This window comes from Nannobrachium achirus, assembly GCF_963921795.1.
Source record: "Nannobrachium achirus genome assembly, chromosome: 13".
Lineage (NCBI taxonomy): Eukaryota > Metazoa > Chordata > Actinopteri > Myctophiformes > Myctophidae > Nannobrachium > Nannobrachium achirus.
Genome location: NC_137833.1, coordinates 15693800 through 15707584, shown reverse-complemented (window position 1 = coordinate 15707584; position 13785 = coordinate 15693800). Strand labels below are relative to the sequence as shown.

The window sequence follows — 13785 nt, the reverse complement described above, 5'->3', positions numbered from 1 at the left end:
GGTCTAATGCTTTTTAGAAGTCGCGAGTGGCGTCATTTTGTAGTCTAACCGGACCTTACTGACTTCATTGAGAGGAACTGGTGAGTACTCAGGATATTTTTTTCTAAAATATGTATTTTTTTATTGATCCTGTGGGTGACATTCTGGTGTCATCGCACCCCAGTAGGCATGAAACGCAGGTGAGATACAAAAGTTGGCTAGTAAGTAAGAATATTAGCCATCTGCACTTGGATATTCAATGAACTTTTAATTGATATAAATGTAGGCTTACATGTATCACAAATAATATGAGCATGCATCTATCATTCATGAATGGATATATATTTACAGACCATCGAAAGGGGTTATGATGAGGAAGAATATAAAGCGAGATTTCCCCCAATGTATTAACAGCAAAACATCTCTCAATGAAGCTAACCAGTGCTCAAGCACTGATTTGCTTTCTAACTGTGGTATCAAATCTGCAGTATCAACATCTAACTGAGCCTCCATGCGTTCTGTTACGGTATGTCCTTGGATAAATGACTCCTGCTCACTCACTCTGGCTCATGGACAGTGGTGTGATATGGATTTTAGAAGTGTGGGTCCTCTAAATTCATGATGTCATGCGTGCACGCTGTTTTTATTGTTAATTGGTGTTTTTATTGTTAATTAGTGTGTGCAGCAAAATAAGTGTGGGCTCGCCGAGCCCACGCGAGCCCATGGCATCTCACCCCTGCTCATGGACTACTGGGATGTTCTCCACATACTGTATATGCCGGCTCAAGAGATGAATGCTCTGCATGCTACTGTACACTCGTAGCCAAATAAATGAGCACACTGACTGTATACTAACATACTTTTCTCTCATTCATCCCTTCAGAACGATCGGGGAGATTCAGTTCTATGAGTCGTGGGAAATAAGGAGTTGTGGATCCTGGCAAAACCCAAGTGAGCGAACCGCATTCAGAGAGAAATGGCTTCACTGGTGACTGACTTCCCAATGGTGGTAAATCAGAGCGACACACACTACTGTGGTCGCAGCAGCCATGATCTGACTGCCTCGGTCCTACCCCCTATTCTCATTATCGAGATGATGTTTGGACTGCCGGGAAACCTGTTGGCCTTATGGGTCTTCTGGTTCCGTCTGAAGCACTGGAAGCCTAGCACGCTGTTGCTCTTCAACCTCCTGCTGGCCGACTTCCTGCTCATCATCAGCGTGCCTTTCCGCATACACAACTACCTCACTGAGGAGTACTGGGTGTTCGGGGAGGCCTGGTGCCGTGTGAACCTGTTCATGCTGGCTGTCAACCGCTCGAGTAGCATTGGCTTCATGACCGCTGTGGCGGTGGACCGCTACTTCAAGGTGGTCCACCCGCATCACCGGATCAACCGAATGACCACGACTCAGGCGGCAGGCGTGGCAGGCCTGATCTGGGTGATTGTGGTCGCTCTCCGGGTTCCGCTGTTGACCTTGGACCTCCTTCGGCAGGAGGGCGACTATTCCTTCTGCCGGAGCTTTGATTCCTACGAGAAGACACCCCCGCAGATCATGCTGCACAAAGTCGTCTTTGTGGCAGAGTTCTTCCTGCCCTTGCTGGTGTTGCTGTTCTGCACAGCTCGGATTATCTTCATCCTGTACCGCCGGCAGATGGATAAAGACAGGAAGGTGCGAAGGGCCGTCCGCGCGGTGGGGGCCATCGTCGCCGTGTTCATCATCTGTTTCATGCCCAGCATTGTCACAGGGCTGGCCGCGGTATACTTAATGACATTCCGTCCTGCCGACTGTGTGTCCTACAGGCTGGCGGCCCAACTCTTCACCCTGTCCATTGGCTTTACTTACCTGAACAGCGCCTTGGACCCTGTTATCTACTGCTTTTCCAGCGTCATGTTCAGCAATGTCCTCAAGACCTACGTCAACAGAATAGGTCTGGTGGAGATGAAGGTGAGACGTCGCAGCATGACCAGCGATGGATGAAACGACAAGGCAACTGGAATGCAGGCGTGCCAGCGTGAAATGTGAGAACTAAAGATGTACAAAGACAAAGATCACACATCATGGTATGATGGCCAGACTAATATCACTGCACTGGCAGATCTGCTAGAGATGAGATGAAGTGGTGAGACATTGCATACAACTACAACCAGCAGAGATGGATGACACAAGGCAGTGTGTGAGAGAGAGAGATCTCTAATGAAATCCCTTTCTATGAAAAGTGTGCACTAAAATAAAATCATCATTACATATGTAAATAGTGCCTTCAAATAAATACTCAACAACCAAAAAACCCAAGAGATTAAAAAGAATGGATTTAACGTAGAGCTCCTAATCTATTATGCTGATATACGAAAGTAAACAAGTATTCCATCTTCCATCTCCCACCAATGTATACTGTAAACCAGTGGTTCAAAACCTGTGGGCCGGCCTGGGGCCCACCGGTGGATCATGAACCTTGAGGACATTGCATGTGCAATTGTGCATATCATTGATGCATATCAATATTATTATTGCATGTCATTAAAAATATACGAAGATGATTATACCATGACATTAAAAATGTTAATGTTTTCATTGTGATGGATAAGTAACTAAGTATGTTGTTAGTTCCATAGAACAAACATCTGTACATTCTCCTTTTACAGCACTGCCACTCAAGTGTGGATTGTCCTGACCCCATCCCTAAACAAATGTGGTTCACTGGCCCTTTTCCTGTTTCTACTCTGTACATAGTGTGTTTCTACTCTGTACATAGTGTATACTACTTGTGATGATATTGACTTTTTGGTGTTATTTTTTACATGTTGAATTGATGAATTCAGAGTCATAAGACAAAGGACCCCAATGGAAACAAGACCCCAAGGACATAATTTTGTAGTCGAACCGGACTTTTTGACCGAAAAGTAAAACAATCACTGTTCATCTTCCTATCAGAAAGTTAGGGGAAACTATACAAAATTACCTTCAAATTGAACATTAATTGTTAGGTTTCCCTTTAGTATTTCATCCCCTAACTACATTTGCTACTCCTTTGACAAACCATTTTCATCAACCACATGATTCAATTAAGGTTTCATATCATGGCACCCCAAAGTTAAAGGAGTATAAATTACTTTTTGTTCTATTGATAACTCATGCCATGGAGACTTGAGTTATTTGGGTCCCCATCCGGAATCAATGGGGTAAAATGTACTACAATCAAAATGTTGTCTTAGGAATGTGACAAAAAACTAAAAATATTATTAAACTCAAGTCTCCGTGGCGTGAGTAATCATAGGAAAAATATGTAATTTTGGCGGTGAACTACTCCTTTAGCACTGGATTCATGTGCTGGGGTTCACAGTGGAAGATGTTGATAGTTTGAAAAGGATACAAATTGTGAAATAGAAAGACTTTCTCAAGAATTGTCCCGCCCACTCGTAGCAGTGTCTTCCTGTGCTACTGTACATATCATCATCACGCCTCAGGCATACTGTACAGTGCCTGGGTGGCATTAGGCCAGGCAGCGAGGAAGTCAGCTTTTACAATATATGAGTGTCTCAAGAATCTCATGTCATAACCACTGATAACTGGGATGCAACACACTCACGTAAAACAGTAGACACTGCTTAAGACATTGATACAACACTCGACACGCAAAGTACCCTGGCTCTCACCCCAGTGAGCAGGAGAGGATTCTGAACCGGCTCTTTCTAACATTACTGACTTCATTGAGAGGAACCGGTGAGTACTCAGGATATTTTTTCTATAATATGTTTTTTTTATTTTTTATCCCGTGGGTGAAATTCTGGTGTCATCCACACCACAGTAGGCATGAAACACAGGTGAGATACAAAAGTTGGCTAGTAAGTAAGAATATAGCCTGCACTTGGATATTCAATGAACTATTAATTGATATAAATGTAGACTTACATATCATCTATCGCCAATAATATGAGCATGCATCTATCATCCATGAATGGATATATATATATTTACAGACCATCGAAAGGGGATATGCTGAGATTTCCCCCAATGTATTAACAGTAAAACATGTACGGCAGTTATACTTAAAGGGGAAGTACTAACCAGTGCTCAAGCACTGGTTTGCTTATGTGGTATCAAATCTGCAGTATCAACATCTAACTGAGCCTCCATGCGTTCTGTTATGTCCTTGGATAAATGAATCCTGCTCTGCTCTCTCAACTCTGGCACGTGGACTACTGGGATGTACTCCACATACTGTATATGCCTGGCTCAAGTGACTGCACATGCTACTGTACACTCGTAGTCAAAGAAATGAGCACACTGTACTAACATACTTTTCTCTCATTCAACCCTTCAGAACGATCGGGGAGATTCAGTTCTATGAGTCGCGGGAAATAAGGAGTTGTGGATCGTGGCAAAACCCAAGTGAGCGAACCGCATTCAGAGAGAAATGGCTTCACTGGTGACTGACTTCCCAATGGTGGTAAATCAGGGCGACACACGCCACTGTGGTGGCAGCAGCCATAACTTGACTGCCTCGGTCCTACCCCCCATTCTCATCATCGAGATGATGTTTGGACTGCCGGGAAACCTGTTGGCCTTATGGGTCTTCTGGTTCCGTCTGAAGCACTGGAAGCCCAGCACACTGTTGCTCTTCAACCTCCTGCTGGCCGACTTCCTGCTCATCATCAGCGTGCCTTTCCGCATACATAACTTCCTCACTGAGGAGTATTGGGTGTTCGGGGAGGCCTGGTGCCGCGTGAACCTGTTCATGCTGGCTGTCAACCGCTCGAGTAGCATTGGCTTCATGACCGCCGTGGCGGTGGACCGCTACTTCAAGGTGGTCCACCCGCATCACCGGATCAACCGAATGACCACGACTCAGGCGGCAGGCGTGGCAGGCCTGATCTGGGTGATCGTGGTCGCTCTCCGGGTTCCACTGTTGACGTTGGACCTCCTTCGGCAGGAGGGCGACTATTCCTTCTGCCGGAGCTTTGATTCCTACGAGAAGACACCTCCGCAGATCATGCTGCACAACGTCGTCTTTGTGGCAGAGTTCTTCCTGCCCTTGCTGGTGTTGCTGTTCTGCACGGCTCGGATTATCTTCATCCTGTACCGCCGGCAGATGGACAAGGACAGGAAGGTGCGAAGGGCCGTCCGCGCGGTGGGGGCCATCGTCGCCGTGTTCATCATCTGTTTCATGCCCGGCATTGTCACAGGGCTGGCCGCGGTATACTTAAAGACATTCCGTCCCGACGACTGTGTGTCCTACAGGCTGGTGGTCCAACTCTTCACCCTGTCCATTGGCTTTACTTACCTGAACAGCGCCTTGGACCCCGTTATCTATTGCTTTTCCAGCGTCATGTTCAGCAATGTCCTCAAGACCTACGTCAACAGAATGGGTCTGGTAGAGATGAAGGTGAGACGTTGCAGCACGACCAGCGATGGTTGAAATGACAAGGCAACTGGAATGCAGGCGTGCCGGCGTGAAATGTGAGAACTAAAGATGTACAGGGTTAGGGTTAAGAGTTAAGACAAAGATCACACATCATGGTATGATGGCCAAACGATGATGAAGTGGTGAGACATTGCATACTACTACAACACAACTACATGACACAAGGCAGTGTGAGAGAGAGAGATCTCTAATGAAATCCCTTTCTATGGAAAGTGTGCACTAAAATAAAATCATCATTACATAAATAGTGCCTTCAAATAAATACTCAACAACCAAAAAATCCAAGAGATTAAAAAGAATGGATTTAACGTAGAGCTCCTAATCTATTATGCTGATATACAAAAGTAAACAAGTATGTTCTTCCATCTCCCACCAATGTAGCCTATACTGTACACCAGTGGTTCAAAACCTGTGGGCCGGCCTGGGGACACCGGTGGATCATGAACCTTGAGGACATTGCATGTGCAATTGTGCATATCATTGATGCATATCAATATTATTATTGCATGTCATTAAAAAGAATAATAATTATAAAAAGATTATTAGCCTATACCATGACATTAAAAATTTTAATGTTTTCATTGTGATGAATAAGTAACTAAGTACGGTATGTTGTTAGTTCCATAGAACAAACATTCTCCTTTTACAGCACTGCCACTCAAGCGTGGATTGTCCTGACCCCATCCCTAAAGAAATGTGGTTCACTGGCCCTTTTCCGTTTCTACTCTGTACATAGTGTTTTATACTACTTGTGATGATATTGAATTTTTGGTGTTATTTTTTACATGTTGAATTGATGAATTGAATGAATCATAAGATGAAGGACCCCAATGGAAACAAGACCCCAAGGACTTTCTTGGTGTAATCCTTTTAGACCAAGCGTTTGACTGTACTTGTACTGTTTTCTGTTTTTTTCTAATAAAACATCAATCAATCCAGCAGCCGACAGACTTTCAAGAACGTGTGTTGAGGTGTGTGGCGCCCTCTGGTGGCTGCCTTCCTCTTCCATTTAAAAGCTGGTCGAGGTATAATTCATCCAAACTGTGATTTATTTTTCATTTTGTTGCATTCCTGACCGAATAATTCAATAATTGTGGACTCTGCCGCGGTAGGAGACCAAATTTTAACAATTTATATAAAATAATAATACATGTTTTTAATAACACTCTCACAGCTCTAGATTGGTTCTCCTATTAACTTCAATTAGTCAAATATTGGATTATTGGTTCAGTAATGCGACAAAAACTAAAGAATCTCCATGAATTCAAGGCTTCAGGGGGTGAGTAATTGATACATAGAGTAGTTTTTGGGTGAATAATTTCTATAAAGCCTGATTCATCAAATATTTCAGGGGCACAACCCACATCCTCAGCTGTGCTGTTTAAAAGTGAAATAAACAGTCTTTCCAGAGGTATAAAAGTTATTGCAAAGCAGCATTGCTTCAACAGAGAAATAATCTACCAAACATACTTTTCTGAAAATGTTTTTACATTTATATAAATAAAAGAAAAACTAATGTTACAGAACTTTCTCAAAGCAAACAAACTATTTACAACTATGTACTTTATTTTTAAAGAGTGTGGGATTACGCACCAAATAAATGTCCATACAATTCAAATCACCTGAACTCCACATCCCAAAATCAAACACTGTATTTCCCGCTTTGCTTGTCTGTCACAAGCTCAAGCTGTAGGGGTCTGACTGAAACCAAACATACTCTTTCTAGTCTGACCTCTCGGGCTTACCCTGAAACAGTGGTAAATCAGCCAACAACCCACGACCCTCGAATGGTAAATTGCTTTTCTACCACTTCTACCATATAAATGAAAGAAAACACAGTTGTAACTTGCAAGGTTATTTAGTTACAATCAACTGCAACAAAACAGTGGGCAGGGTCCATGAGCCAACTGAAGGTTGTTGACTGAGTTACCACTGTTTTAAGCCAATCAGAATCCAGTATCTGAACATGTGACCACAAAAAGTGGTAGAATCTATGTTATTTGTCATATTATGTCCTGTGCAATATTTGTTTATAAAGCCTAAAAGACAAACAGATTTATTAATGAGCGATGCTCCTGGAAGGAGCTAAGCTCCAACATCTGGCTTTGTCTGGTTCCCAAAAAGATTTTCGGGCCCTAACTGAAGCATGGCCTACATTTGGCCTAGCAATGGCCTACATCTTTGCACACATAGGCTCAAAGTTTGTTGTACGCCCAGCGTCCCATTGGCCAAGCTTCGCAGGATGCGCTGTGATTGGCTATAGTGGGATGCTTGATGAAATTAACTCATAATAGCAGCGCTCACTTCACACTAGGTGTGATTTATATGATCCCCAATGTTCAATACCAAAAACACAATAACATCATTAGTCGCAATTATTTATACGGCAATTAATCGTCAAGTAAAATGTCATAATGGTGACATCCCTATCTGTAATGAGTGGAGGTCTCTGGTGGTGCAGCACGGGACTGTCTGCTCTGATGTTTCCCAACTGTTGAGTGGTGGGTAATCCTTCAGACAGAGGCCATCACCTTGTTGAGCACCATCTGTAAAAGAAAAGATGTCAGTGAGTAAACAAATGTAACAGGCAGCTTGTCCTGGTGTTGGGCTATCAGTGTTCAGGTTTGGGTACAGCTTACTTAATGACTGTGATCTTACATTTCATGTAATCCAAATACAGCCATAGATCTGTCCTATCAGCACAGACTGATCTCCATGGGATAAATCTCAAACAACAATTAATTCCTAAGACTTGGAGTGAGATATTGTCGTCTAGTTTCATATCCATTTGAAAGTTCTGGCAGAAAACGTGTGTTTAGTCAAATATCTCCACTTTTCCATGAGCTGCACATGGATGACCGAAGGAACAGTCTGTGCTGTGCCTGTGAGCCATATGTCAACAAGAGTGACAGAATTAGTGTGGTTTTTAGCTGTGCATTCATTTCATTCAGCATCACATTTTTTATGTTTATTTTAAATTAAGTTTTAAATAGTCAGTAAAGTTTGATAACTAGTTTGATGTATTTTGTGGACATTTTCTCTTTGATTTTAGTTTGTTTTAGTACATTTTGTAAACACACAATTTCAGTTATGGTGTTTTTTTCTCCTATCAGGAAAAATGTGCTAATTTAGTCTATTCTTTTGCTTATGCGCACAACAAATGTAGTGCTGTACTTGTGTTAATTGAGCACTTCTCTATATGTTTTGCTATTGAATCCAAGGATAGTCTATGTGCAAACATCAATGTGGAACCCCCAAACATTGTCCTCCTGACTGCAAAGCAGTGAGGCGACGCTCAATACACTTCTTGCATTTGTTAATGCTGAGAATGTCACTCTGCTCAGTGAGAAGCAAGGACAGGCCTTCCATAAGTATCAGAGCTTTATGGTAGTGCAGCACGGATGATTCTCCCTGGTGGAACATCTCATCAAGTGCAGCAACCTCAATCATCTGCACCGTGTGGCTAAACAGCAACCTCTCTGCAGTGATGGAGCTAATGCTCTCCATCAGACTGTGCTTCCTGGAGATGAAGCTCTCCAACCTGGCGTTGAGCGAACGACATCGCGAAACGCTCGACTTAAATATTTCGTTTAGCCTCTTCACCACCTGTCTGACGGCAGCTGATGGGTAGAGTTTTTCCTGTTTGACCCATTCCATGGCCATGTGTAAGGCAGTGGATAATAGCTCTGTAGTCTTGAGATACAGCACCAGTTGTTTAGCGTGACTCCACTCTTGGCTACGTGAGCTTATCTGGTCTACAACTAGACTCTGCTGCTGGAGGATGGAGGAGGGATGAGAGCCGTGCTGCTCACCTGCGATTACCTCAGTCCCCTGGGCTTCGGCCACCTCCATCACACAATGAGCAAAGTCAAGCATGAAGCGCAACCTCTGAAGAGCTTCTTTGTGTTCCTGCTCCATCAGAGCCTCCTCAGGCAGCTCATTCAGGATTGTCTGAAAAGGAGAGCGTTGGATTCTGGGGAGAGGGCTGTGATGCTGCAGCCGTTCACTGAGCCTGGGGGAGGATTGCAGAGGACAGACAGCCCTCAGGTCTGCCTGAGAAGGCACCACTGGGTCTGAGTTCGTCTTCTTGATGTACTGCTTGGCATCAGCGCTGGTGCACTCCAACAGCCAGGGGTGGCTGTGGAGCTGTGCGGCAAGTCCTGCCTGCTGAGTAGGCAGAGGATCAGGGCACAGAAGAACTTGTCTGGGTAATTGGGTAAATCCTTGACTATAGGGAGGGGATGGCCCCGTTTTAACAACACCAAAAGAGCCTCCGTTGTTGCAGTGAAGCGCTGGGGTTGACAGCCATGGCAATTCATCCAGTTTAAGAGCATAGAGGTTCTGCTCCATGCGCTTGTAGTTCTGTACCTGAGTGGGAACTGGGATAGGTTCAGAATGGCCATAGTTGCTATAGTTACCAGCATAGTAACTGGTTGAAGCATCACTGGATCTTACAGAAGAGTCACTGCAGTAAGGACTGTGTGGTGGAGTCTTTGCTTGGCTACACATCCCAGCAGGGAGGGACAGCAGAGAGACACTATTCATCAGGCTGTCCTGCAGGACTTTACTGTCACAGGTCAGTTCATCTGTGGGCAAGTGTCTGGGAACCATAACAAAGTCATCTGTGTCACAAGAGGACGAGCTCTTGCTGCTACCACCGCTGCCAGAGGAGTCCTTCGAGAGGAAACCAGTCACATCCCGGGTGGGGGAGGGCAGAGCCTTGGCACATAGCTGCTCAACCTCAGCCAGGGACTGCGGTAGTGAGGCAAGGTGGGAGTTGGAGAAACTGCTACAAGAACTGGCCGATGCAGAGCATGTCACGGTCCCAGTTGGAGTAGTCTTTTTAAAGGGCAAACTAGCTTCCAGGAAAGGATGACTAAAGAACTCATCGAAGTTCATGCGGTCCTTGTGGTTTCTTTGTAGCAGTCCCAGCAGCAGATGGCTCAAGTGGAACGATGTTTCTCTGGGAATAATGGGCCTGAGATTCTTATTTTTCTCATAGAGCAGCCGAAGGTCCTGGGGATTGCTTGCCTGAAATGGGGCCTTCCCAGTCAGACACTGGAATACAATGGTTCCGATGCTCCATAGGTCGGCTTTTGCATCATAGTTCTCTGACATGATGACTTCAGGGGCCATGTACATGGGAGACCCACAAAGTGTTGCTGCCATCACGTTATTCTGAAGATACCTGGCAAAACCAAAGTCAGCTATCTTGATGCAGATGTTGTTGGAACGAGGCTTGCAGCCTGGGGGATAGGACAGCAAGATGTTCTGTGGTTTAAGGTCTCTGTGGATGATTCCTTTGGCTTGTAGGACTTTCATGGCTCCTGCCATCTGCTGCAGGAAAACCTGAATAGTGTCCTCACTTAGGGTGCCTTTGGAATGCAAATAGTCTGCCAGGTCCCCACCATTGCAGTACTCCATTACCAGGTACACTGAGCTGTCACTTTCCTGGAAGTCTAGCAGTGTGACAATGTTGTCATGTTTTAATTCCTTAAGTATTTTCATCTCCTTCCCCAGCAGGGGATATTTGGACAGGTTCTTCTTGTTAATGCATTTCACTGCAACCTCCATGTCCTGCTTCTCTATTTGTCTGCCTTTGTAAACAACAGCACATGCGCCATGTCCTATCAAGTCCTTCCAACTAAACTGAAATTTCCCCACTGTTTCCATTCTCCTACAGGCCTGCCCTTGGTTTCTAGTATGAGTTGGTCAAATGACAACGGGTGCTCCTTTCTCCTCAAAGGGCAGCAGCAATGAAGTTCACCCCTGCTACGTCAACTTGCCATGGGCCATATAATTACTGACAAAAACCTCAGGAGTGCGGTGACCCTCATCGTGGACAATAAAGCTAAAGTCTCTCTGAGTGTGGGAGTCTGTCTGCCTACCATTCACTCTTGCATTCCATTTTTGGGTACTGACGTCATCAATATGAAATATGGAGTTCCACGCTTACATAATTATGCAATATGATGTCAACAATATGACGTCAGTTTTACCCAAATATGGAGTTTTGCACGGCTCAATCACCAGTACTCAGATAATGGGTACTTCATGGGGGGAAACAATTAATGTAATCAAACTAATTGATTTAAGCGATTCGGGCTATGCGGCACTCACATGACATCTACATCGCACCGCCGATCCAAACAAATCGTCGGAGTTATATAGTGTCAGAGGCTTTGTCAGAGTACCTGTCTGTCTGTGTCCCTTTTGTGCCTATATATGGTGATCTCAATATCTGTCTGTACACCTGTGTCCTTTTTATGCCCATATATGGAGCATGGAATATTTGGTTTGTTTATGTCTGAGTCATGGTGACATGGGCGAATTGGGTTTGTTTATGGTTATGTCTGAGTCAGAGTGACGCCATGCATGGCTGTGGTCCACCGCCGGCTGGCCGGTCCTCCCAGTGGCCAATTTTAATATAGGATAACCAAAAATCGCGAATTTTATATAGTGTATAATATATCGTTGTTGTCAGGTGGAAACCTTGTATGTTGCAGAAATCACAAAATCATTGAGGGCACCGATGCTTCGGGCGGTAATGGTGGTCAGAAGCGGACGGTCGGGAGTGGGGTTTAACCCGCGCAGGCCGGGCTCTACCACAATGTTTCATTGCCTGCATAATGCATTTGACATGGATGCATTCACACCAACAGTGAACTGCATTCTGTTGCAGCTTAAGCAAAACATTTTTTTTGGATTAGAATTTTGGTGCATTCACAGATGCATGTTTTAATGCCATTAAAACGAATCCCGGAGCGTATTGTCCCGACCGCAGGTATTTAAATACCGCCCCTGCTGCAAGGTGCAGCGCTGGCTCTACATGCATTAATTTAATATGCAAGAATGTTCAGAGTCTACCGAATTAATGGTGAGAAGAATGCAGCCTTAGTTTGTTAGTTCTGCAACAGAATATGCATGAGCTTTCACACCAGGCCAAGCAATGCGCATTTTCTGACAACACGCCCCAGGATTCATTTTAATCGCATTAAAACACCCTGGTGTCAATGCACCCAGTTTCGGTGGCTGCTACTCAAAACTGGTTTGGTTGATTGATTGATTGAATTATCTATTAGAAGTTTGTATAGGAAAGGGTGCCTGCTGGCCTACTGGTCCAGGGCCATACTTATTATAACTCTATGGCCATACCACATAGGCTTTGATGCCTGACAGCGTGTCGCCAGTTTGATTCCCGATCCGGACGACCTTTGCTGCATGTCATTCCCCATCTCTCTCCCCATCTCCTGTCAGTCTACTATCCTATTAATAAAGGCCCAAAAACAAATCTTAAAAAAAGGGGGGAAAAGTTTGCATAGGAAAAGGTACAGTTTCATGACAGTACAGTTCACACTGGTACAAGGTCAACTAAAGGGATAACTCAAGTAAGATAAGAAAGAAATAAGAAAAACAGTCATAAAAACAGGATGCAAAAATAAATGGTATAAATAGAAAGGTCAGGGGCAGGTAAGGTTTACTGTTACCAGTTTCGAGTAGCAGCCGCCTGTAAGTGGCTTTTGTACAAGTGTATCTTGTACACCAGCCCCATTGCAAGATGCTGTACTCTGTCATCTACAGTGAGCCACCCCATGCTTGAAAAGTGATTAGCGGTAAGGTGAGCCCTCTTATTATAACTCTATGGGTGAGCCTGAAAAGGAAGGTTAAGCAGGACCCTAATTAGTTTGTTTTGGGCTGTTTGGAGCCTTGTTTTTAGGGCCTTTGAGGCGTCGCCTTTTAGGTAAAAGAAAACAAAGTCTATCCCTGCTCCTCCTGACCTTTCTATAAATACCATTTATTTTGCATTGTGTTAATAGGACAGTTTTTTATATATATTTGCTGTATAGTAAGTACTGTGTTTTATTTGGCTGTCATTCTATGTTATGACCAAAAAAGGACCCCAATTGAAACAAGCCCAAAAGCTTTTTTGAGGTATCCTTTTAGCTGACCTTACAGGCCTACCAGTGAACTGTACTGTCATGATGAAACTGTACCCTTTCCAATGCAAACTCTAATAAAGTCTTCCATCAATCAATCAATCAATCAATCAATCAATCAATCAATCAATCAATTGTAATAATAATCAAAATCTAAAAATAACTAGTAGCCTAACTTAAGTTTTCAAATGATTGTTGTGGAGTAAAAGTAGGTCTACAATATTTGCCACTGAGTAAGTAAAAGTACTGAAATTTTGAGTAGTAAAAAAAAGAAAAAGAAAAAATAAACATCAATCAATATTGTAATTATTAAGTACAGTACTTGAGTAAATATACTTAGTTACTTTACACCACTGCTGTTTGTAGTTGTGTTGGCCAGTGACGTAACATCTGTTGCCTCGCTTGCCTGACAACCAACCAGCCAATCACAGCGCGAGCCTACAGCC

General features: G+C 43.9%; 3 protein-coding genes across 3 annotated transcripts; 2 read left to right on the top strand and 1 right to left on the bottom strand.

Annotated features, from left to right (window-relative positions):
- Nucleotides 1-982: 982 nt before the first annotated feature.
- On the top strand, nt 983-1978 carry LOC308297178 (hydroxycarboxylic acid receptor 2-like; the record flags this gene model as incomplete). Its single annotated transcript, XM_080740594.1, has 1 exon — nt 983-1978. The coding sequence occupies one exon, from the start codon at nt 983-985 to the stop codon at nt 1955-1957; it is 975 nt and encodes a 324-aa protein (XP_080596720.1). The 3' UTR covers nt 1958-1978.
- A 2443-nt stretch (nt 1979-4421) lies between these two features.
- Nucleotides 4422-5396, top strand: LOC308297177 (hydroxycarboxylic acid receptor 2-like; the record flags this gene model as incomplete). The annotated part of the gene is made up of 1 exon (XM_080740593.1): nt 4422-5396. The coding sequence occupies one exon, from the start codon at nt 4422-4424 to the stop codon at nt 5394-5396; it is 975 nt and encodes a 324-aa protein (XP_080596719.1).
- Nucleotides 5397-8642: 3246 nt separating this feature from the next.
- LOC308297175 (serine/threonine-protein kinase ULK1-like) lies at nt 8643-11075 on the bottom strand (the record flags this gene model as incomplete). Its single annotated transcript, XM_080740591.1, has 1 exon — nt 8643-11075. One exon carries the CDS (start codon nt 11073-11075, stop codon nt 8643-8645), a length of 2433 nt encoding a protein of 810 aa, XP_080596717.1.
- Nucleotides 11076-13785: the final 2710 nt, after the last annotated feature.